General features: G+C 47.2%; 3 protein-coding genes across 9 annotated transcripts in view; 2 read left to right on the forward strand and 1 right to left on the reverse strand.

Annotated features, from left to right (window-relative positions):
- The first annotated feature begins 4 nt into the window (after positions 1-4).
- EXOSC1 (exosome component 1) lies at positions 5-9,922 on the forward strand. Of its 5 annotated transcripts, XM_055253549.2 has the most exons (8): positions 5-193; positions 301-416; positions 2,844-2,918; positions 4,913-5,001; positions 7,138-7,171; positions 8,089-8,139; positions 8,580-8,664; positions 9,599-9,922. In XM_055253549.2, the coding sequence occupies exons 1-8, from the start codon at positions 40-42 to the stop codon at positions 9,703-9,705; spliced, it is 711 nt and encodes a 236-aa protein (XP_055109524.2). In that variant the 5' UTR covers positions 5-39; the 3' UTR covers positions 9,706-9,922. The 5 variants fall into 5 exon arrangements, with proteins under 5 accessions (XP_055109524.2, XP_055109532.2, XP_055109540.2 ...); XM_055253557.2 differs by lacking the exon at positions 2,844-2,918 and having other exon boundaries at positions 40-193; XM_055253590.2 differs by lacking the exon at positions 301-416 and having other exon boundaries at positions 169-193; positions 7,138-7,178.
- Positions 9,923-13,010: 3,088 nt separating this feature from the next.
- Positions 13,011-20,895, reverse strand: PGAM1 (phosphoglycerate mutase 1). Of its 2 annotated transcripts, none has more exons than XM_055253528.2 (4): positions 20,250-20,895; positions 15,786-16,060; positions 15,306-15,486; positions 13,011-14,090 (listed from the first exon to the last, which is right to left on the reverse strand). In XM_055253528.2, the coding sequence occupies exons 1-4, from the start codon at positions 20,386-20,388 to the stop codon at positions 13,921-13,923; spliced, it is 765 nt and encodes a 254-aa protein (XP_055109503.1). In that variant the 5' UTR covers positions 20,389-20,895; the 3' UTR covers positions 13,011-13,920. The 2 variants fall into 2 exon arrangements, with proteins under 2 accessions (XP_055109503.1, XP_055109508.1); XM_055253533.2 differs by lacking the exon at positions 20,250-20,895 and adding an exon at positions 18,747-18,876.
- The window catches only part of RRP12 (ribosomal RNA processing 12 homolog), a 71,698-nt gene continuing 69,702 nt past the window's right edge, over positions 20,592-22,587 (forward strand). Inside the window, exon 1 of one of the 2 annotated variants that reach the window (XM_055253336.2) lies at positions 20,592-20,673. The gene's annotated coding sequence lies outside the window, so the exon portion shown is untranslated. The remainder of the gene's footprint in view (positions 20,674-22,587) is intronic. The other variant, XM_063628766.1, reaches the window with a different exon arrangement.

Here is a 22,587-nt window from a genome sequence, read left to right on the forward strand (position 1 = left end):
AAGTTCCGCCCCCAGATTTGTCCCGGGGTAACCTGGGAAATGGAGTTTGCCCGCAAGGATAAAGAACACCAATTGACACGTGTCTTATTGCGGAACTGTGCCTGGGTTTGGCCAATGAGAAATCGACTTCGTTTTCATCCGGGTTTTGGGACAGCGGCAATCATGGCGCCACCCGTGAGATACTGCATCCCCGGTAAGTGAGCGCTTCCCGTACAGAGTCCTGGATAGGGGCCGAAGCAAGAAGGCTAGACGGCCTACAGCTTCTGGGGGCCCGTGACCGATGCAGCATTTTTTCTGCAGGCGAACGTCTGTGTAACTTGGAGGAGGGCAGCCCGGGCAGCGGCACCTACACCCGCCACGGCTACATCTTTTCGTCGCTTGCCGGCTGTCTGATGAAGAGCAGCGAGAATGGCGCGGTATAGGAAGCGGCATACCATCTCCTCTCTGTTTTTCCCTTAGGCTGCCCTTGAGTTCCAGTCCTTAGGCATGGGCACTGCGGACGCGTCTTTAGTGCCTCAGTGGTACAATGTTGGTCTCTTAGTTTCTTCTAGCGGTATCGCCGCTGTCGTGCACTTAGCCACCACACACTAGTTGTGTTGATCTCGCTTGGTTGTGCTGCTGACCCTCGGGGAGGGAGGTTGGGACAAAAGCATATGCGAACTCAGCATCCCATCCCAGCCCAGCTCAGCCCAGCAGTGAGTTGCATACTGTGTGAATGTTGCTTACCTCTCCGGCTTTATCTAGCGCCACTATCTCCACCTCACTGACGCAATCTAGTCATACTGTCTTTTCTGTTTTTAAAAGTTATAATCACAGTCTCTGCTTGCCCTTTTAAAAAATTTTATAACATACTAGGTTCTTTCAGTGTCGGTAATGCGCCAAGCTTTCTCCTGCTACAGAGCCTTTGTAACATGCCATCTATCTGGAACACTTCTATCTTCCTAGGCCTATTTAATTCCTACCTCCTTTAGATAGCTTCTCTACTATCACCCCAGAGAAGTCCTTCTGGACCCACTAACTGAGGAAAGGAGTTTTGTGGGGTGTTTTGTTTTTGTTTGTTTTGTTAAAGACTCACAAAAAAACTCTGTTCCTTTTCTTCCAAGCACTTATGTCAGCATATGATGAGACACTCAGGTATATGTTTCCCACTAGACTTCTCCCCTGCTTAAATCTAAGTCCGTGAAAGCAGGCCCTACCACCATACCATCAGTATCTAGCACAAGGCAGCTCCTCAATAAATGTTTGTTGAATGCGTGAGTAATACCTACCTTTCTAGTTTTAGAGATTGATCCAGGATTAGCTCAGGATCATATAAGCAATATTTGAAGGAGCACAATAGAAAGAGGATTCAGAATTAGAACAGTTAGGTTCTGGCTAACTTGACCTTGATTCTGCTTTGAGTAAGTAACTTAAGCTGTCTGATTCAAGGGGCTTTCTATTCAGTCATTGTTGGGAATGTTCTTAACAGTCCTGAGTTTGTTCATTTCGTAGATATCACTTGAGTATTTTCATGTGTCAGGCACAGCACTGACTTGGTTTCTGCTATCAAAGGACACAGACACAAATTGTAAATAAATAAATGTTCAAATGAGCATATGGTTACATATGTGGTGGCTGCTTCGAAAGAATATTACAGGGCACCTTGAGAACATGTAACAGGCAAACCCATCCTAGTCAGCAGAAGTGACATTTAAGCTGAATCATCTAAAGAGTAGGTAAGAGTCAGGTGGGTGGAGAGAGTGCAGTTCTGACAGAAAGAACAGGTTGAAGAGAGATCTGAAAGTGGGAAGAATTTAGTAAGTTGGGGAAACTGAAAGAAGGCCAGGAGAGCTGAAGCATCGTGAGCAACGGAGAGATTGATAAAAGATGAGGCTCAAAATATCTGTCTTATACCAACAGCCAATACCATGCTCAAAGAGAAAACTCTGCAAGTATTCACTTAAAATAGAAGAAAACAAGCATAGCCACTATTGTGTAACATTTTTGTGGAAATTTCAGCCTGTGCAATAAAATAAGAAACAGAAAGAAGCAGTATAACTTTGGAGGAAAGAGTAAAATTGTCGGCCGGGCGCAATGGCTTACACCTATAATCCCAGCACTTTGGGAAGCCAAAGCGGGTGGATCACCTCAGGTCAGGAGTTCGAGACCAGCCTGGCCAACATGGTGAAACCCCATCTCTACTAAAAATACAAAAAATTACCCGAGCATGGTGACAGGCGTCTGTAATCCCAGCTACTCGGGAGGCTGAGGCAGGAGAATCACTTGAACCCAGGAGGTGGAGGTTGCAGTGAACCGAGATAGCGCCCTTGCATTTCACCCTGGGTAACAAGAGTGAAACTCCATCTCAAAAAAAAAACCAAAAAAAGTAAAATTGTCAATAATTATAGGCAATATAGTTGTATACCAAGAAATTCCGAGAGAATCACCAAAAAACTTATTAGAAGTTTAGAGATTTACTACAAAAAAAGTGAGCTGGGCGTGGTGGCAGGTGCCTGTAGTCCCAGCTACTCAGGAGGCTGAGGCAGGAGAATGGCGTGAACCCGGGAGGTGGACCTGCAGTGAGCCTAGATCGTGCCACTGCACTCCAGCCTAGGTGATAGAGCAAGACTCCGTCTCCAACAACAAAAAAAAGTTTAGAGATTTACGTCTTCTAGCAGCATTCAATAGCCCCCTGGTCCTCCTATTTCCTAAAATTTCTAAGGCCTTCTGCTCTGGGCTATAAATGAATCCATACTCCAACTCTCACCTTTATACCAAGACATTCCTATATTACTCTCAAGCCACAAATGCCTTGACCCAAGGGTTAGCTAGGACATTTCAGTTTTTTGTTGTTCCCTCTGTAGCTTCCAGTGGTGTCCGTAGTGAGAGAAACAGAGTCCCAGTTACTGCCAGATGTGGGAGCTGTTGTAACCTGTAAGGTAAGTTGGTCCTGACCTCCATGCTTAGAATGCCCATTCAATACTGAAATCATGACCATGCCAGAACTGCAGTGTCCAGTATGATAGCCACAAGCTACATAAATTTATTTCTGGCCGGGCACAGTGGCTCACACTGGTAATTCTAGCACTTTAAGAGGCCGAGGCAGGAGGATTGCTTCAGCCCAGAGTTCAAGACCAGGCTGGGAAACATAGTGAAACCTCATCTCTACAAAAAGAATCAAAAATTGCTGGGCACGGTGGCTCATGCTTGTAATCCCAGCACTTTGGGTGGCCAAGGTGGGTAGATCATCTGAGGTCAGGAGTTCAAGACCAGCCTGGCCAATCATGGCCAACATGGTGAAACCTTGTCTCTACTAAAAATACAAAAATTAGCTTAGCATGGTGGTGCATGCCTGTAATCCCAGCTACTCGAGAGACTGAGGCAGGAGAATTGCTTGAACCCGGGAGGCGGAGGTTGCAGTGAGCCCGCGTCACGGCAGTCCAGCCTGGGCAACAGAGTGAGACTCCATCTCAAAAAAAAAAGAAGAAGAATAAAAAATTAGCCAGGCATGGTAGCACGTGCCTGTGGTCCCAACTACTTGGGAGGCTGAAGCAGGAGGATCGCTTGAGCCCAGGGGGTTGAGGCTGCAGTGAGCCATGATCACTCCAGCTTGGGTAACAGGGCAAGACTCTGTCTCTCAAGAAAAAAATAAAATTGATTTCCTTAGTCACATTAGCCACATTTCAAGTACTCAGTAGCCACTTGTGGCTAGTGGTTGCTATACTGGGCAGCACATGACTTTTCTGTCATCACAGAAAGTTTTACTGGACTGTGCTGGTTTACAGATTTCTAGGATAATAAGGCCGCCAAGTTCAGGCATGCATAGTTCCTTCACTGAGCTGATTCCCTGAATACATAGTTTCTACCTGTGTCTGGGAAACAGGGATGCCAGAGGATGATTAGGAGGCCTATTTTTGAACATCTGAAGCTGAGTCCTTTTTCTGCAGAGAAGCAAAAGACTGTATTTTTTGCCATTCCTAGACTTTGTTTTTTTTTTTTTTTTTTGGAGACAGGGCGTTGCTCTGTCACCCAGGCTGGAGTGCGGTGGCATGATCTTAGCTCACTGCAGCCTCTGCCTCTTGGGTTCAAGCAATTCTACTGCCTCGGCCTCCCGAGTAGCTGGGATTATAGGCGTGTGCTGCCACGCCTGGCTAATTTTTGTATTTTTAGTACAGATGGGGTTTTACCATGTTGGCCAAGCTGGTCCCGAACTCCTGACCTCAAGTGATGCGCCCACCTCAGCCTCCCAAAGTGCTGGGATTACAGGCATGAGCCACTGTGTCCAGCCTCTTTTTTTTTTTTTTTTTTTTTTTTTTTATTGTTAGCCATCTATACTTTAAAAAATCTATACCTCTCTGAAGGGCAAGTTGTGAAAAGATTTAAAAAAAAAACAAAAAAACCGGCTCTGTGCAATGGCTTACGCCTGTAATCCCAGCACTTTGGGAGGCTGCAGCAGGTGAATCACCTGAGATCAGGAGTTCGAGACCAGCCTGACCAACATGGAGAAACCCTGTCTCTACTAAAAATACAAAATTAGCCGGGCATGGTGGTGCATGCCTGTAATCCCAGCTACTCAGGAGGCTAAGGCAGGAGAATTATTTGAACCCAGGAGGCGGAGGTTGCAGTGAGCCAAGATCACGCCATTGCACTCCAGCCTGGGCAACAAGAGTGAAACTCCGTCTCAAAAAAAAAAAAAAAAAAAAAAACCCATACCATCTTTGTTTCCCATAGTAACTCTATCAGGTGGCCAGAGTGGCTCTTATTCCTCTTTATATGTGTCACTTATGCAGAGAGAAGTAGGAGTTAACTTGTCTTAAATTCTCTACTTAGTAGGATTGCTTGCACTGAAGTCCTAGTAATCCCCAGTTTATTGCTGCCTCCTTGAGCTGACAACTGCGTATACTCTGATGCTGATCTTTTCTGTATTCCGCAGGTCTCTAGCATCAATTCACGCTTTGCCAAAGTACACATCCTGTATGTGGGGTCCATGCCACTTAAGAACTCTTTTCGAGGAACTATCCGGTAAGAAGTATCCTTGTCACATATGCCTTAGCAACTGGAATAAGATTAGGATAGACTAGGACACCAGAATTTTGAGCAACAGCTACAATTCCTATTTTTCTCTTGCCCATTTTTCTTTCTTCTTTGTGCTTTGATTCTCCCCTAGTAGTATCCAAAAAATACATGGATGATCTAGGACAAAAGGAAAATATTAACGAGAGAGGGTTTAAAAGTAAAGCAAAGGCTGGGCGCAGTGGCTCATGCCTGTAATCCTAGCACTTTGAGAAGCTGAGGCGGGTGGATCTCTTGAGATCAGGAGTTTGAGACCAGCCTAGCCAACATGGTGAAACCCTGTCTCTGTAAAAAATACAAAAATTAGCCGGGCACAGTGGTTCACACCTGTAATCCTAGCACTTTGGGAGGCCGAGGTGGGCGGATCACAAAGTCAGGAGTTTGAGACCAGCCTGGCCAATATGGTAAAACCCTGTCTCTACTAAAAATACAAAAACTAGCCGGACATGGTGGCGTGCGACTGTAATCCCAGCTGCTCGGGAGGCTGAAGCCGAAGAATAGCTTGAACCCAGGAGGCAGAGGTTGCGAGCCAAGATCGCGCCACTGCACTCCAGCCTGGGGGACAGAGCGAGACTCCGTCTCTTAAAAAAAAATAATTAGCTGGGCATGGTGGTGCGTGCCTGTAGTCCCAGCTACTTGTGGAGCTGAAGCAGGAAGATCACTTGAGCCTAGGAGGCAGAGGTTGCAGTGAGCTGAGATTGCACCACTGCGCTCTAGCCTGGGCGACAGAGTGAGACCGTTTCAAAAAACAAATGAAAAGTAAAGCAAAAAGAATTGAGTGAAGCTGAAGTTTAGCAGTGTCAGGATGACTCAAAGTAGAAGGCATTTTAGGAAGCACTTTTTTTAAAATTTAATATAGATTGAACTCAGAGGTTATAAAACATTGAAAAGATTTGTGGATGAGATGGTGATTTCGTGTGGCTTCCTTGAGAAAGGACAAACATTTCTTGCCAGGCAGATAATCTAACTTTTGAGGCCCTTTCCAGCCTCAGGATTTGATGTGGTTCTGTAGTGCAGCAGTCCCCATCCTTTTTGGCACCAGGGACCAGTTTCTTGGAAGACAGTTTTTCCACAGACCATGGAGGGGGTGGTTGCAGAATGATTCAAGTGCATTACATTTATGGTGCACTTTATTTCTATTATTATTACACTGTAATATATAATGAAATAATTATACAACTCACCATAATATAGAATCAGCTGGAGCCCTGAGTTTGTTTCCCTGCAATTCGATGGTCCCATCTGGGGGTGATGGGAGACAGTGACAGATCATCAGGCATTAGATTCTCACAAGGAGTGGGCAGCCTAGCTCCCTCATATGTGCAGTTCACAATAGGGTTCATACTTCTATGAGAATCTAATGCCCACTTCGATCTGACAGGAGGCGGAGCTCAGGCAGTAATGTATGCGATTGAGGAGCAGCTGTAAATACAGATGAAGCTTGCCTGCCACTCACTTCCTTCTGTGCAGCCCGGTTCCTAACAGGCCACCAGAATTTGGGGACCCTTGCTATAGTGCTTTTGTTCAAGCCCTGAGGCAACGAAACTCCTTATCCTTTCTTGCCAAATCTGATCTGCCTTTATCTAATCAGAGGTATTGATGCTGCTGCTCTGTGTGGTCTGAGGATGCTTTTCCACCCTGCTCCTCTGGGTAGCAGCTGTGTCCCATTTACGACTTGTTCTGTCTGTTGTTGTAGCTCTTTATTTACTAGGAATCTACAGAATAATTCTTTCTCACAGGCTGGGCAAGGTGACTCATGCCTGTAATCCCAGCACTTTGAGAAGCTGACGCGGGTGGATCACCTGAGGTCAGGAGTTCAAGACCAGCCTGGCCAACATGGTGAAACCCCATCTCTACTAAAAATACAAAAAACTAGCTGGGCATGGCGGACATGCCTGTAATTCCAGCTGCTTGAGAGGCTGAGGCACGAGAATTGCTTGAACCCAGGAGGTGGAGGTTGCAGTGAGCTGAGATCGTGCCACTGTACCCAGCCTGGGTGACAGAGGGAGACTCTGTCTCAAAAAAAAAAAAAAAAAAATTCTTTTTCACAGTTAATTAATCTTTCTGTTAATTCTTTTTTTATAGCAAGGAAGATGTCCGAGCAACTGAAAAAGACAAGGTTGTTGGTTGGTTCTTTTTTTTTAATGGCTTTACGAATCTCAATCCTTTACAAGTATTATCTCAGGCCAGGCATGGTCGCACACACCTGTAATCCCAGTACTTTGGGAGGCTGAGGCGGGAGGATCACTTGAGTCCAGGACTTCAAGACCAGCCCTGGCAACATAGCGAGACCCTGTCTCTACAAAAATTTTAAAAATTAAAAATTAGCTGGGCATGGCGGCTCATGCCTGTAGTCCCAGCTGCTTGAGAGGATGTGGCTGGAGGATTGCTTGAGCCCAGGAGTTTGAGGTTAAGTGGTGGCACGCACCTGTAGTCCTAGCTACTTGGGAGGCTGAGGCAGGAGGATCCCTTGGTCCAGCAGTCCAAGGCTGCAGTGAGCTACCATTGCATCACTGCACTCCAGCCTGGGTGACACAGTGGGATCCCACCTCTTAAAAAAAAACAAAAAAGGGCCGGGTGCAGTGGATCACACCTGTAATCCCAGCTCTTTGGGAGGCCAAGGTGGGCGGATCACAAGGTCAGGAGTTCAAGACCAGCCTGACCAACATGGTGAAACCCCGTCTCTACTAAAAATACAAAAACTAGCCAGTGTCATGCCGCGCGCCTATAATCCCAGCTACTCAGGAGGCTGAGGCAGGAGAATCGCTTGAACCCGGAAGGCAGGGGTTGCAGTGAGCTGAGATCGCACCACTGCACTCCAGCCTGGGTGACAGAGCGAGACTCCATCTCAAAAAAAAAAAAAAAAATTTCATTTGTATGATAATACTACAGAAGCAATTAAAAGTTGTTGACTTGAGTAATGATGATTTCTACCCTCCAGGATTAGAAAGTAGATTGGCTTTGCCAGAAGGGTTCACAGTTTCATATAGACCCAGTCTAGAGCTTTCACTTGACATTCCTGTTCTTTCTTTATAGGTTGAAATTTATAAGAGTTTCCGCCCAGGTGACATTGTCTTGGCCAAAGTGGTATCCTTTATTCCCAGCAGACTTCTGGTCGTTTGTCAAAAGAAGAGAAGGAGGCCGGGTGTGGTGGCTCATGCCTGTAATCCCAGCACTTTCAGGGCGGGTGGATCACCTGAGGTCAGGAGTTCAAGACCAGCCTGGCCAACATGGTGAAACCCTGTCTCTACTAAAAATACAAAAATTAGCTGGGCGTGGTGGCGCATGCCTGTAATCTCAGCTACTCGGGAAGCTGAGGCAGGAGAACCGCTTGAACCCGTGAGGCAGAGGTTGCAGTGAGCTGAGATCACGCCACCGCACTCTAGCCTGGGTAACGGAGTAAGACTCCGTCTCAAAAAAAAAAAAAAAGAAAAAATAAAAAGAAAAAGTAGAAAAACAGCTCAGGTGGCTAAGGTGGGGGAAGACTTCTAACTCATTATTTTCCTTCAATAGTGTTATGTGACTAGATCTCCTTAGGTGACGCACAGTCCAACTACCTGCTAACCACCGCCGAGAACGAGCTGGGAGTGGTGGTAGCCCACAGTGAGTCAGGTGAGATGGCCTTGTTTCCACATCCTTACTTTCCCTGGAGTTATGGTTTGGGATTAATCCATTGTTTTTCCTGGTTTCCCTTATCTGGGAAGCAGTATGACTATAGATACTTCCGAGATTAGAATGATTTTTTTTTTTTTCTTTTTTGCTTGGTGCTGGTGGTGGTGGTTGTTTGAGACAGGGTCTCAGGCCGGGCGGGGTGGCTCACGCTTGTAATCCCAGCACTTTCGGAGGCCGAGGCGGGCGGATCACGAGGTCAGGAGATCGAGACCACCGTGAAACCCCGTCTCTACTAAAAATACAAAAAATTAGCTGGGCGTGGTGGCGGGCGCCTGTAGTCCCAGCTACTCGGAGAGGCTGAGGCAGGAGAATGGCGTGAACCCGGGAGGCGGAGCTTGCAGTGAGCCAAGATTGCGCCACTGCACTCCAGCCTGGGCGACAGAGCGAGACTCCGTCTCAAAAAAAAGAGAGACAGGGTCTCACTCTGTCGAGGAAGCTGGAGTGCAGTGGTGCGATCTCCACTCACCACAGCCGCCACCTCCTGGGTTCAAGCAATTCTCATCACCCAAGTGGCTGGGATTACAGACACACGCCACCACACCTAGCTAATTTTTGTGTTTTTAGTAGAGACGGGGTTTCGCCATGTTGGCCAGGCTGGTCTCAAACTCCTGGCCTCAAATGATCTGCCCGCCTCGGCCTCCCAAAGTGCTGGGATTATAGGTGTGAGCCACCATGCCCAGCCTGATTCTCCTTATATAAATCCAAGGAAACAGGGGACTCATTTCATAAGTCAGTAGAATGAACAAAGTTTTTTCTTTATGAGTTGAGGTTCAGTAGGAAGCTTGGTGGCACTTCAGTTTCATACCCAGTATAAAAGAGGAGTCTCAGGCAAATCTTTGGGGTCTGGGCTCTACCACCAGCTTTTCCCTTCCAGGTATCCAGATGGTTCCCATCAGCTGGTGTGAGATGCAGTGCCCTAAGACCCATACTAAAGAATTCCGGAAAGTAGCCCGAGTACAACCCGAATTCTTGCAGACCTAAGAAGCCACTTTTTACCCCATGGAAGGGGGTAAGCTGTTCCTGAGTATAACACCAAGATGCTGCTGTCTTTATTCAAACACCTGGGGTCGACCAACAGCCACTTCCAGAAAAATCTGCCAGTTTACACTGTAGATGGAACATGTTTCTGTGAACCTATCAGTGGATTTCATTCTCTTGAGTAATAAATCTTATCTTTTCAAGGCACCAACAAACAAAACTGTGATATTAGAAATAGCCTATCCCTCCTGACAGTCCTTATAAATACGTATTTTTTGCTGTGATAAAACTTTTTTACTAAAAGGATGTTATAGTTTCTGTTGTCTTAAGCAGAGAAAGACATCTAAATGGTGTCAGGACATTTCAGTACTTCTGCTTATTGAGTACTTACTGTGCTAGGCACTGAGTCAAGTGCTTTACATATGTCCCCTTCATTTAGGTACATTATGGTTTAATGAAAATTTGAGGACACGTGGTGATACAGATAGCATGTGAGGCGGGCATGGTGGCTCATGCTTGTAAATCCCAGCACTTTGGGAGGCCGAGTTGGGTTGAAGTCAGGAGTTCGAGACCAGCCTGGCCAACATGGTGAAACCCCATCTCTACTAAAAATACAAAAATTAGCCGGGCATGGTGGCACATGCCTGTAATCCACTACTCAGGAAGCTGAGGCAGGAAGATCGCTTGAACCCTGGAGGCAGAGGTTGTAATAAGCCGAGATTGCACCACTGCACTCCAGCCTGGACAAGAGAGCAAGACTCTGTCTCTAAATAAATAAATAAATAACATGTCTAAAAGTATTTGATACACATTACTGATATAGTGGGTACTCCAGGAAATGTTAAATCTGAATTGAAAAGTGGGACAGAGTACTGTCATATGAGGTGGCCAGAAAAGGATTAGTGACATGAGATCAAAATAAAGAATGTAAAAGTAAGTGAAGATATTCAAGGCAGAGAGACGAGCCCAGGCTAAGTGCAGAAGCAGAAATGAAGGCCTAAGTTTGGGGATGAGGAAGGGATGAGAGTTAAGCATGGAGAGGTTGCTGACGAAATATGAGTCTGAGATGTCACTTCTTGAGATGTTATTCAGGAAGCCTGTGTCTTCAGTATTTAGTGACAGTGCATAATGTGAACTTTAGAATCAGCCCACCTTGGTTTCTATCCTCTAACTCCTAACCTTGAATGTTAGGGTTTCTATAATTGAAAATTTTACTGAGATTGAGATCATTGTAGATCCACATCCAGGTTTTTTTTTTTTTTTTTTTGAGACAGTGTCTCCCTGTCACCTAGGCTGGAGTGCAGTGGTGCGATCTCAACTCACTGCAGCCTCCAAATTCCCAGTAGCTGGGACTACAGGCATGCGCCACCACGCCCAGCTAACCTTTGGTAGAGATGAGGTTTCACCATGTCGGCCAGGCTGGTCTTGAACTCCTGACCTCAGGTGATCCGCCTGCCTTGGCCTCCCAAAGTGCTGGGCTTATAGGCATCAGCCACCATGCCTGGCCTTGGGTTTTTGTTTTGTTTTGTACATGCAATTTTTAAAGAGACAGGGCCTCAAAATGTCACCCAGGATGGAGTGCAGTGGTACAGTCATACCTCGCTGCAGCCTCAAACTCCTCGGCTCAGGTGATTCTCCCACATCAGTCCCCTGAGTAGCTGGGACTACAGGCACGTACCACCATGCCTGGCTAATTTTTCTTGTAGAGACCAGGTCTTGCTATGTTGCCCAGGCCAGTCTCTAATTCCTGGCCTCAAGTGATCCTCCTTCCTCAGCCTCCCAAAGTGCTGGGATTACAAGTGTGTACCACTGTGCTGGCCAAAATTACCAACTTCTGGTCTAGAATTCTGCACAGGTTAGGAAAATAACATCCCACCAGGCTCTTGGAGACTGAAATTACTCAAAAGTTATTGTGTAGGTCAAATGAAAATCTAAACTTGAAAAGCAAGATGCTTGAAAGTATTTAAATCTTAGAGTTAAGAACCTTCATTTGCTTGCACTAGTAATATCCATCCCAGCCCCAGTACCAAGTGGTGTGACATTTGGTGCTTTTTACGTTTCTTTAGGCCTGTTTCCTCTTTTGTAAACAGGAGTTACCAGCCCTTTCATGGGTTAAGATTAGAGCTAATATATGTAATATCCCTCATCCAGTGGGTAGCACAGAGGAACTTCATTAGGAGCTCAACAGATGGAGGGTGTTACTTGCTCCTACCAGAAGGGAAAGGGAATGTTCTTTCTCCAGCTTTATGGGATTTCTTTTTTTTTTTTTTTTTTTTTTTTTTTTGAGACAGAGTCTTGCTCTGTCACCCAGGCTGGAGTGCAGTGGCGTGACCTTGGCTCACTGCAAGCTCTGCCTCCCGGGTTCACACCATTCTCCTGTCTCAGCCTCCCGAGTAGCTGGGACTACAGGCAGTCGCCACCATGCCCGGCTAATTTTTTTGTATTTTTGGTAGAGACGAGGTTTCACCGTGTTAGCCAGGATGGTCTCGATCTCCTGACCTTGTGATCCGCCCATCTCGGCCTCCCAAAGTGCTGGGATTACAGGCGTGAGCCACCGCGCCCGGCCTTTATGGGATTTCTTGTATTCCAGTGATCTTTTCAAAGGAGAAGGCAATTGTGTTTATAATGTAATTATACTCCTTTCCACTGCACTAAGTCACTTTTTGAGATCATCTTTAGTATAAGTTTACAAGTTGGTAACAATAAACAGTTAAAAAATTAAGGCCTGCACAGTGGCTCACACCTGTAATCCCAGCACTTTGGGAGGCCAGAACTGGTTCGAGACCAGCCTGGGCAACTTGGCAAAACCCCGTCTCTACTAAAAATAAAGATTAAGCAGGCATGGTGGCACATGCCTGTGGTCCTAGCTACTCAGGGGGCTGAGGTGGGAGGCTTGCTTGAACCCAGCAGGGGGAGGCTGCAGTGAGCTGAGATCATGCCACTGCACTCACTCAAGACTGGGTGACAGCGAGGCTGTCTCAAAAAGAAAAAAAAAAAAAAAAAGCAGACTTTACTTAAAGATACAATGGAGTTTCAGAATGTGACTTTCCAGTCAGGGGAGCACCAAGCAAGAGCTGCAGGGGGTAACATGAATGGAGGGTTTGGCCAGGAGGGCCTCCCACCGCCACCTCAGCTCACCAGGCTGACGTGAAAACCCCAGGGAGATGCGTCATTTTTTGATCAACCGTGTAAAGTTGTGACTGGGTGTCCTAAGACAAACTGCCACACAAGGACTACGGCAGTGAGAGACATTTCAAGTTAAATGCTAAGGTTTCCTCAGATAAGGTCTTCCACATCACACAAGAAGCTATTGCACATCACTCCTTTATTATACTGATCTGGAAAAAAGGATTTAGTACAGTTATGCCCAGATGAACACTGGACCCATGTGGCAGGGTCAAGCAACTAGAACATGATTCAGAAATCAGTGAAAGACACACTTGGACAGGACCAAGAGGCATTTCACTGCCACAAAACAAGGCAGGGATTCTAATACACACACCAGGAAGCACTCCTGCCCCTCAGAAGTCAAGGAGCTGATCCTCTATTGGTATGAGGAATGGCTTATTTTCTGCTGACCACATGTGGGACTATTTCAACCGCCACAAGAAACCGCAGAAGGGTTACTGTTTTGTATTATTTATATATACTATGCTTTTTTAATAAAAGTAAATGTAACACATAACGAAATTCAGGACTGATCCCAACCTAGAGCCAGATCCTCTGGGGTCAGGGAGGAAACATTTGTCACATCACCATGCAGGCTACATTCATCTTCCACTGGAATGACTAGAGCCCCCCCAGGCAGTGGCCTGACTGCAGAAGAGCAGAAGACTGGCTCATGGGGACAGACAGGCTCTGTTGCTTCTCCTCATTGGTCATGGCTTAGCATGGTTCCTTCCCACAAGCCCTTAGTAAACAAAGCACTCGCAAAAACCCAAGTCACTACTTTTAAACTCTGTTGGATAAGGGGAGCTTTTCCACAGCTTAGGCGGAGAACCTGTGCTCTAGAACTGCTATTCCGACTAGATTGTATGAAGGGAGTGGGTGCAGGAGACAAAATGGCTAAAATGAAAATGGGAGCCACTGGTCCCCATCTGCAGCTACAACTCAAGATGTCTACAGATGTGGTCAGTGTGACATGTGCAGGTGGGAGGGGCAGAGGGACAAGATGGGCAGAGAGGGTGCTCCTGGGGACAGTATCCTCCCCGCCGGTCTTCACTTCTTGGCCTTGCCCTGGGCAGCCACAGCTTCCATGGCTTTGCGCACCGTCTCTTCATCCCCCAGAAACTGCATGGACTTGATAGGCTTCAAGTTCTTGTCCAATTCATAGACAATGGGAATACCAGTCGGCAGGTTCAGCTCCATGATAGCCTCTTCAGAGAGACCTGAAAACATCCACCATCATCAGCCACACAAGACATAAATCCACATCACCCCTCCAGGTTTACTTTGTCCTCCAGGTGACAAAGGACTTTGACAGAAATTAAAATAAGACACGCTTTATGATCTTTATAGTAGTTCTGAACCCAGGGAATGGCCCCCACCATACTTATTTCTCAGCCATTAAACTGAAAAGCAAGAAAAGGTATACAAGATAGACCACCAACAAACTACAGCAAGGTATATGGCCAGGTATCTCCACCAAAGTGGGATTTAGAAGCCCACAGTGAAGCAAGACTGTACACATCTCAAATATCCCATACAGTCCATCCAACCAAAAATCAGCACACGTGGGCCTCTAGGCCCTAGGGGATGAAGATGCAAATTGAGATTCATGTGTAAAGTTGTGCCTGGTTGTGACTAAAGAATGTTTTCTTTTATATATATTTGTTCTCCTTTTTTTTTTTTTTAAGAGACAAGGTCTTACTCTCTCACCCAGACTAGAATGTAGTGGCACAATCATACCTCACTATAACCTCAAACTGCTGGGCTCAAGCAATCTCCTGCCTCAGCCTCCTGAGTAGCTGGGACTACAGGTGAGCATCACCACATCAAGCTAATTTTTCATTTTTCTTTTGTACAGACAAGGTCTTTGTTGCTCAGGCTGGTTTTGACCTCCTGGCCTCCCAAGGTGCTGATAGTACAGACATGAACCACTGTGCTTGGCCTTTTAAAATTTTGTAGAGATGCAGTCTTACTACATTGCCCAGGCTGTCTCAAACTCCTGGCCTCAAGTGGTCCTCCTGCCTTGGCCTCCCAAAGTGTTGCAATTACAGGCATGAGCCACCGTGCTTGGCCAGCTAAGGAGGATTTTCACTAGCAGTTTCATTTGACAATACCAATCTAGAGGTGAGCTTCTCAATCTTTAATGTGTATCCAAATCACCTGGGGAATAGATGTCGCTTCTGAAACAGGTCTGGAGTGAGACCTGAGGTTCTGCATGTTTAACAAGCTCCCAGGGGGTCCAGCTGTCACTATTCTGCAGATCACATTTTGAGAAACAAGGGTTGAGGGTGTTTTTTCACTAGAAGTCAATCTAGACCATCTCTAAAACTGTTAACATGTCCAGCCCTTTCCTGGACTCCTTTTTACCAAGTCCCTGATTTGTGGCAGTTCTGCTTTATCCTCCCTTGAGGATGCCTCTGAAAAAACATACATACCCTCCAGATGCTTGACAATGCCCCGGAGGCTGTTGCCATGGGCTGCAATCAGTACACGTTTCCCCTCCTTGATCTGGGGAACTATTTCTTCATTCCAGAAGGGCAGAGCTCTGGCAATAGTATCCTTCAGACTCTCGCAGGAGGGTAGCTGATCTTCTGTGAGGTCTGCATACCTGCGATCCTAAGCAATAAAGAATCCAAGTTCACCACTTATTAAGTTACATCTGTTAAAAGACTTCATGATGTATATCGATTTTGGCCCATTAACATTTACAGGGTTTTATAAAATCTGACTATGGAAACAAAAAAGGAGACAGTAAACTATCAACCATATCATCTAGTAAGTGAAGGTCATTCATTGGAGAAGGAAGGATTACAATTAACTATTTTATCATGAATTATACGTTCAGTGAGATTAGGCAGACACTACTAAAAGCCCCTGATCCTGGGCGGAGTGAGCAAACCTCTGTTTGTCCATACCTTACTGATGTTGCTGTAGAAAGGATGGTCGGGCTCCATCGGAGGTGGTGGGACATCATAGGAGCGCCTCCAGATCTTCACCTGGGCCTCACCATGCTTTGCAGCAGTTTCTGCTTTATTGAGACCGGTTAGACCCCCATAGTGCCGCTCATTGAGGCGCCAAGTCCTCACCACTGGCAGCCACATCTGATCAATGGCATCTAGCACGGTCCAGAGCGTCCGGATCGCTCTCTTCTGCACTGAGGTGAAGCAGATGTCAAACTCATAGCCAGCATCTGGAAATCAGAAGTTCAAAGTGATAAGCTAACCAGGTCTACTCTGAGCCAAAATGTTCTTCCGTATCAATCTCCTGTACAAGTAGTCCAAATGACAATATTTGGCCAAAAAAGAAAATATCTGGCCAACTGTTTTGTTTATCCTTGCAAGCTATCCAAGGTCACAGCTACTATGTAAGAGATTAAAACCCATGCTGTGGGACTCCAGAATCCAACTTTTCACCACCATCTCTAGCTATCCCCATTTTCCTAACTCCCAAGGATCCTGATGTTTGTATTTCAGTTAGAATTGTCACTTTTTCTTTCTTTTTTTTTTTTTTTTTGAGACGGAGTCTCACTCTGTCACCCAGGCTGGAGTGCAATGGCGTGGTCTCGGCTCACTGCAACCTCCGCCTCCTGGGTTCAAGCGATTCTCCTGCCTCAGCTTCCCGAGTAGCTGGGACTCCAGGTGCGTGCCACCACACCCAGCTAATTTTTGTATTCTTAGTAGAGACGGGGTTTCACTATGTTGGCCAGGCTGCTCTCAAACTCCGCCCACCTCAGCCTCCCAAAGTGCTGAGATTACAGGCATGAGCCACCACACGTGGCTTTTTTTTTTTTTTTTGAGACAGAGTCTCACTCTGTTGCCCAGACTAGAGTGCAGTGGCGCAATCTCAGCTCACCGCAACCTCCGCCTCCCAGGTTCAAGCAATTCTTCTGCCTCAGCCTCCCAAGTAAGCTGAGATTACAGGCGCATGCCACCATATCCAGCTAATTTTTGTATTTTTAGTAGAGACAAGGTTTCACCATGTTGACCAGGCTGAGAATTGTCACTTATAATAGATATTTTACTAGAACTCTGATGTAAGAAAATTAGGATTTAAATCTCAATCAGGACACAGGAAGAGCTCTTCCTGTACTGATAAAACTTCAGTTTGTTATATAAAATTGTATTTTGTTTTTGTATTTGTTTGCAATTGTATTTGTCCGTTGTATGAAATTGTATTCACTGTGGAGTATGGAAATCACATCACAAACTCTAATCCATGGTTTCTCTCTACTGTAGTCACAAAGTTCCAGCCTAATCCCAAGTACCCTCAGAGTATACCTACTTAAATGTTAAACCAAGTTTAGGAGAAGCCACTCACTAAAGAAAGACCCAGTGCTGTGCACTATCTGATTCATCAATGAATCTGTCCTCCATACACAGTAGTTACTGTGGCAAGAGTTATGTTGGCCCAACGAATAGGTTACAAGAAATCAGTTTTGGCCCAGCACGGTGGCTCACGTCTGTAATCCCAGCACTTTGGGAGGCCAAGGCGGGCAGATCACAAGGTCAGGGGATTGAGACCATCGTGGCTAACACGGTCTCTACTAAAAATAAAAAAAAATTAGCCGGGCGTGGTGGTAGGCGCCTGTAGTCCCAGCTACTCAGGAGCTGAGGCATGAGAATGGCGTGAATCCGGGAGGCAGAGCTTGCAGTGAGCTGAGATTGCGCTACTGCACTCCAGCCTGGGCGACAGAGCGAGACTCTGTCGCACGCAAAAAAAAAAAAAGGAAATCAGTCTTATTGATTTTGTTTCATTAAAGATTATTCACCCTCCCACCATAATGGGGAGATGTCCCTTTCCTTGATGACCAAGAAAACATTCCTGTTTTTCTCCATTAGGCTAGAAGGCCCTCTTAGCAATTCAGCACAAACTTGCCTGGATATTGCTTCATATTGGGGTTAGCAACAGTAATTAATAAAACATGAAGTGAATTTTCCTGCCAGTCATTCAAATGAGAATGAGGCCAAGAAGAACTCATTCTTACTGAGTGAGGGCTGGGGGGAATTAATCACCAGGAAAACTCACACCACCCCCAAGACAAAAACAGGTCTCATCACTGAGCCGCCAGACAAGTCCTAGTAGACTCACTTACTGTCGCCTTCCTAACTGTAAGGAAAGGAATGGCTCCCCAGCAAAAGGCTGAGTCACCCGGAAGTGAATACCCACAGTGTAAGCCTCAGCCCCCATGCTGGAGAGCTTCAGGCTGTTTCACTGCAATTATTTCCACTTGCAATGAGGCGGCTCACTTTGGACACATAAATAGGTCCTCAAGGAGAAAAGAAGTTCCGCTTAGGACTCTTAACAGAGAACCTGAAGGATCGGAGCATAAAGCCTCTTCCTTTAAGTTGCCCATCAAACTAAAACATAGCCTAGGGGCACTCACAGGGGTAGGAGTGGACAGCGTGGTGTGGACTCCATCCTCCCCCAGGCCATCCCTCTCTTAGCAGTAAGGATGCATGGGGAAACTCAATTCTCACTAGCTTTCTCCAGAAATTAGATTCAAGACTGTACAAACCCTATCACTTAAAGCACTGAGGAATTACTTATATATATGTACTCGACCTTTTAAACTGTTAAATCTTTTAATTTTCTAGACTGTTAAATTTTTAATTTAATGCTAACATTTATTTTAAAACTGAAATAGGATCTATTATTTTACAGAGATTACAAGTTTAACTATTTGATCAGTCTCAAATAGAGATAACATGGTTTAACGTGGACTAGTCATTGGGAAACCACCACGGACTGATCAGTTCTTCCCGCCACAAAGCTAAAGAAAATGGCCTCCTTTACCAGCACTTTCCATTTCCCAGCCTCTCCTAAAAGATGAGGTCACACCAGGCCATCTCAAACACTCACTCCCCTGCCCACCCCACCCCGCAGAGGTTTACATTTCCCAGACTGTCCCGCGTTTTGCTTCATTTGAGAAGGATGGTACAGTGAGGGCAAGAAGCTAGGAGAGCAATCTGAGGCCAAATACCTGTGCCTCATGAATGACCCTTGTGAATGGCTGCTTCTTTGTCCAGATATTAGAAGGGAGCAAAGGAGGATCTGTCCCTATCCTCAGCGGAAGCACCTCTTCAGTCCAGGGATTCTTGGCCGTGCCGGCAGCAGGGAATGCTTCCTTATTAGCATTCCAACACCACAAAGAGCAGACTGGGGCGGGAGCAAGCCTGGAGAGGCAAGCATTATCTCACAGCCACTTCCACCTTTGCCCAGTGTCCTTAGCCAAAAGCCTACCAGTTCCTCACACCTACCTGTTACTTCCCAGAACTAGGGCGAGGACACTGGACTAGGAATAAGATATGACCTTGGACAAGTCATCTTTCCAAATTCTCACTTTTCCCAACTATAAAGGGGCCTTGGAAGAATGAGGAGAATAAAATTTTATCTACTTTATTGGGTAGAAGGAGCAACTCAAATCATTCATTCATTCACTCAGTTACACCTACAGATGCGTTTTGGACACACTATTTGTGGAATGCTACCGAACAGCAAAGACCTACACAAGCACGCGGGTTTCTTTGTGTCCTGAGGCTTGTTAGGCACCCCCAGGGACTCCACCTACTGCTGGGGACGAGGCTGCGTGGCCTGTCGATCCGCTAGGATCCGTAGCCGCCTCTTGAGAGGCCTTGGTTACAGCTGCTTTAAGGCACAGGGCGTCCTCCAGGAGCCCCAGACTGTACCAACCGCTTCTGGCGCTGAGGGCACCTGAAAAAGAACTGGCCGCCAGAGATGGCTCCATTAGGGCAAACTGTCCACGACTTATTATTATTATTTTTATTTTTTCTGAGCCAGAGTTTCGCTCTTGTTGCCCAGGCTGGAGTGCAATGGCGCGATCTCGGCTCATTGCAACCTCCGCCTCCCGGGTTCAAGCGATTCTCCTGCCTCAGCCTCCCGAGTAGCTGGGATTACAGGCGTGCGCCACCACGCCAGGCTAATTTTTTACTTTCAATATAGACGGGGTTTCACCATGTTGGTCAGGCTGGTCTCGAACATCCTGACCGCAAGTGATCCACCCGCCTCGGCCTCCCAACATGCTGGGATTACAGGCGTGAGCCACCACGCCCGGCCGGTCCCCGACATATTAAATGTTCAGACTAGAAAGGGAAAACTGCGAAGCGGTGTCGTGGGGAGCGCAAAGGGTTGCGGGGCGACCGCCCTGGGTCTTCCCCCTGGCACAGCCCCTCATGCTCCACGGCGTGACCTTGAACCCAGTCGACTCTACCCTCTGCACTCATCTTCTCAACTACACACTAAACTGTTAGAGAGATGCTGCCCAAGGTGCCGGCCCTCTCCGGGAGGGCGCAGACGCCAGCCAGGAGGCCTCCGAGGCCGGACACCCGGCCCTTCGCAGCCCCCACCCGGCCCCTCCGCACCTCGTAGCGCCTGCCCGCCGCGCTTCGCCTCCTCGTGGCCCGCCGGGCTCAGGTCGGCGTCGTACCAGCCGCTGAAGCGGTTCTCCAGGTTCCATGCGCTCTCGCCGTGCCGGATCAACACCAGTTTGTAGGCTGCCATGGCGGCGGGCTGGGGATGCGGCACCGACTGGGGTTAGCAGATTCCGGAGTAGCAGCCCGCCCCCTCGGCCGCGCCTGCGCGCTCGCGCCGCACAGCCCGGCTCCCGCGAACGTTCTCACCCAAATCTTTCCGCTCGCTCTGGACCGCTCTCCGCCCTCCAGGTGTGCGCATGCGCCGCATCCTGGCGCTGCGGCCTCCGACGGGAGGGGGCGCGCTCCGACACGCCAGAGCGCATGCGTCCTGCCTCTCCAGCCCCGCGTCAGCCGCCGCAGTCACGGAGCGCACGTAAGCACGCGGAGGGCGGAGGGTGGAGGGCTCTAGAGGCGGCCCCAGTCCGCTGGCTGCCGCGCTGCTTCGGAGCAGCTCGGCCAGATTAAGTGGCCCTTATCACTGGAACCGCTCCCATCCGCACGCAGAGATTGATTCACAGATTTGTGTTCGAGTCTTCACTCGTGCATTCTACTTGCTTTGTATCTTTGGGCAGGTCGGGAAACCTCTCAGCCTCATCTGTAAAATGTGATCATAAATACTGAGTACCTGGAAGTACTCGGTAAATAGTAGTTTTTACTATTACTCTCTCATTTGAGCAGGACACTGATCTTTTTACTCCTAGTTTACACCTAAGGAAACCCCGTGACCCTGCTGATTCCAGAGCCTGCTCTTTTTCCAGGGCGGGGTTCTTTATCCCGTCTCTGTCTACAATCTTCCACGCAGTGTGTGCTTTCTGGGTGCTTTCTGGGCCTCCAACAAGAAAGCAAACGCTAGGACCCTTCAAATATTTCAGGAAAGGGCGAATTCTAGTCACTGCCTGTCCTTCTCCGAGCCCCAATCAGCAATTTATTATTACAATTTTTTTTGTTTTTTTGAGACGGAGCTGTCTCCCAGACTGGAGTGCAGTGGCGTGATCTCGGCTCACCGCAACCTCCGCTTCCCGGGTTTAAGCAATTCTGCTGCCTCAGCCTCCCAAGTAGCTGGGATTACAGGCACCCACCACCACGCCCGGCTAATTTTTGTACTTTTAGTAGAGACGGTGTTTCACCATGTTGTCCAGGCTGGTGTCGAACTCCTGACCACAAGTGATCCACCGGCCTCAGCCTCCCAAAGTGCTGGGATTACCGGCGTGAGCCACCGTGCCTGGCCTTCTTTTTCTTTTTTAAACAGTTTCCTCCTGTTCCCAAAGCAGAGTGCAGTAGCATGATCATAGCTCACTGCAGCAGCCTTGAAATCCTAGACTCAAGTGATCCTCCTGCCTCAGCCTCTTGAATAGCTGGGACTACAGGCATGCCACCAGGCCTGGCTATTTCTTTTTTTTTTTTTCTGTAGAGACAGATCTCACTATGTTGACCGGGCTGGTCTCAAACTCCTGGCCTCAAGTAGTCCTCCTGCAGCAACTTCCCAGCGACACTGGAATGACAGGTGTAAGCCACTGTGGCAGGCCAATCTCCTGGTTGATTTCAATCTAGACACTTTAATGAGCACCAAACATGAGCCAGGCAGTGGACTAGACTCAAGGATGGGTTAAATGTGTTTCCTGTCCTTCAAGCAAGCAGAGGGCAAATAAGACCCATGTATAAGTAGCCAACAATAACATTGGGTGGCTCACGCCTGTAATCCCAGCACTTTGGGAGGCCAAGACAGGCGGATCATTTGAGGTCAGGAGTTCAAGACCAGCCTGACCAACATGGTGAAACCCCCACTCTACTAAAAATACAAAAAAATTAGCCAGGCATAGTGGAGTGTGCCTGTAATCGGGAGGCTGAGGCAGGAGAATCACTTAAACCTGAGAGGCAGAGGTTGCAGTGAGCGGCAATCATGTACCAGTAAAGCACCTACTGCATGCCAGTCAGTGTTCTGAGTGCTTTGCAAATATTAACTCACTCCATCCTCATATCTCCACAATGACCCTCTGAGGCAGGTTCTATCTTTTCCCCACTTGCAGACGAGGAAATTTGCCCAAGGTGACAGAAATCAGGATTTAAGCCCAGGCTGCTGGCTCCCAAGACCATGCTCTTTCTCCACTATTGTCTATGGCCTCCACATTTTTGTTGTACTTTGGCATTTGTTGACTTTGAAGTGTGGGAAGGATTTGAGAGGCAGAGAAAAGGCACTTTGGGAACAACGTGAACCAAAATACGAGTGGTTTGCAGCTACATTATCATAATGGCTCCTGTTTGTGAGGATTTAGTGCAACTAGCCTTT

Source organism: Symphalangus syndactylus, chromosome 2 (genome assembly GCF_028878055.3).
Source record: "Symphalangus syndactylus isolate Jambi chromosome 2, NHGRI_mSymSyn1-v2.1_pri, whole genome shotgun sequence".
Taxonomy (NCBI): Eukaryota; Metazoa; Chordata; class Mammalia; order Primates; family Hylobatidae; genus Symphalangus; species Symphalangus syndactylus.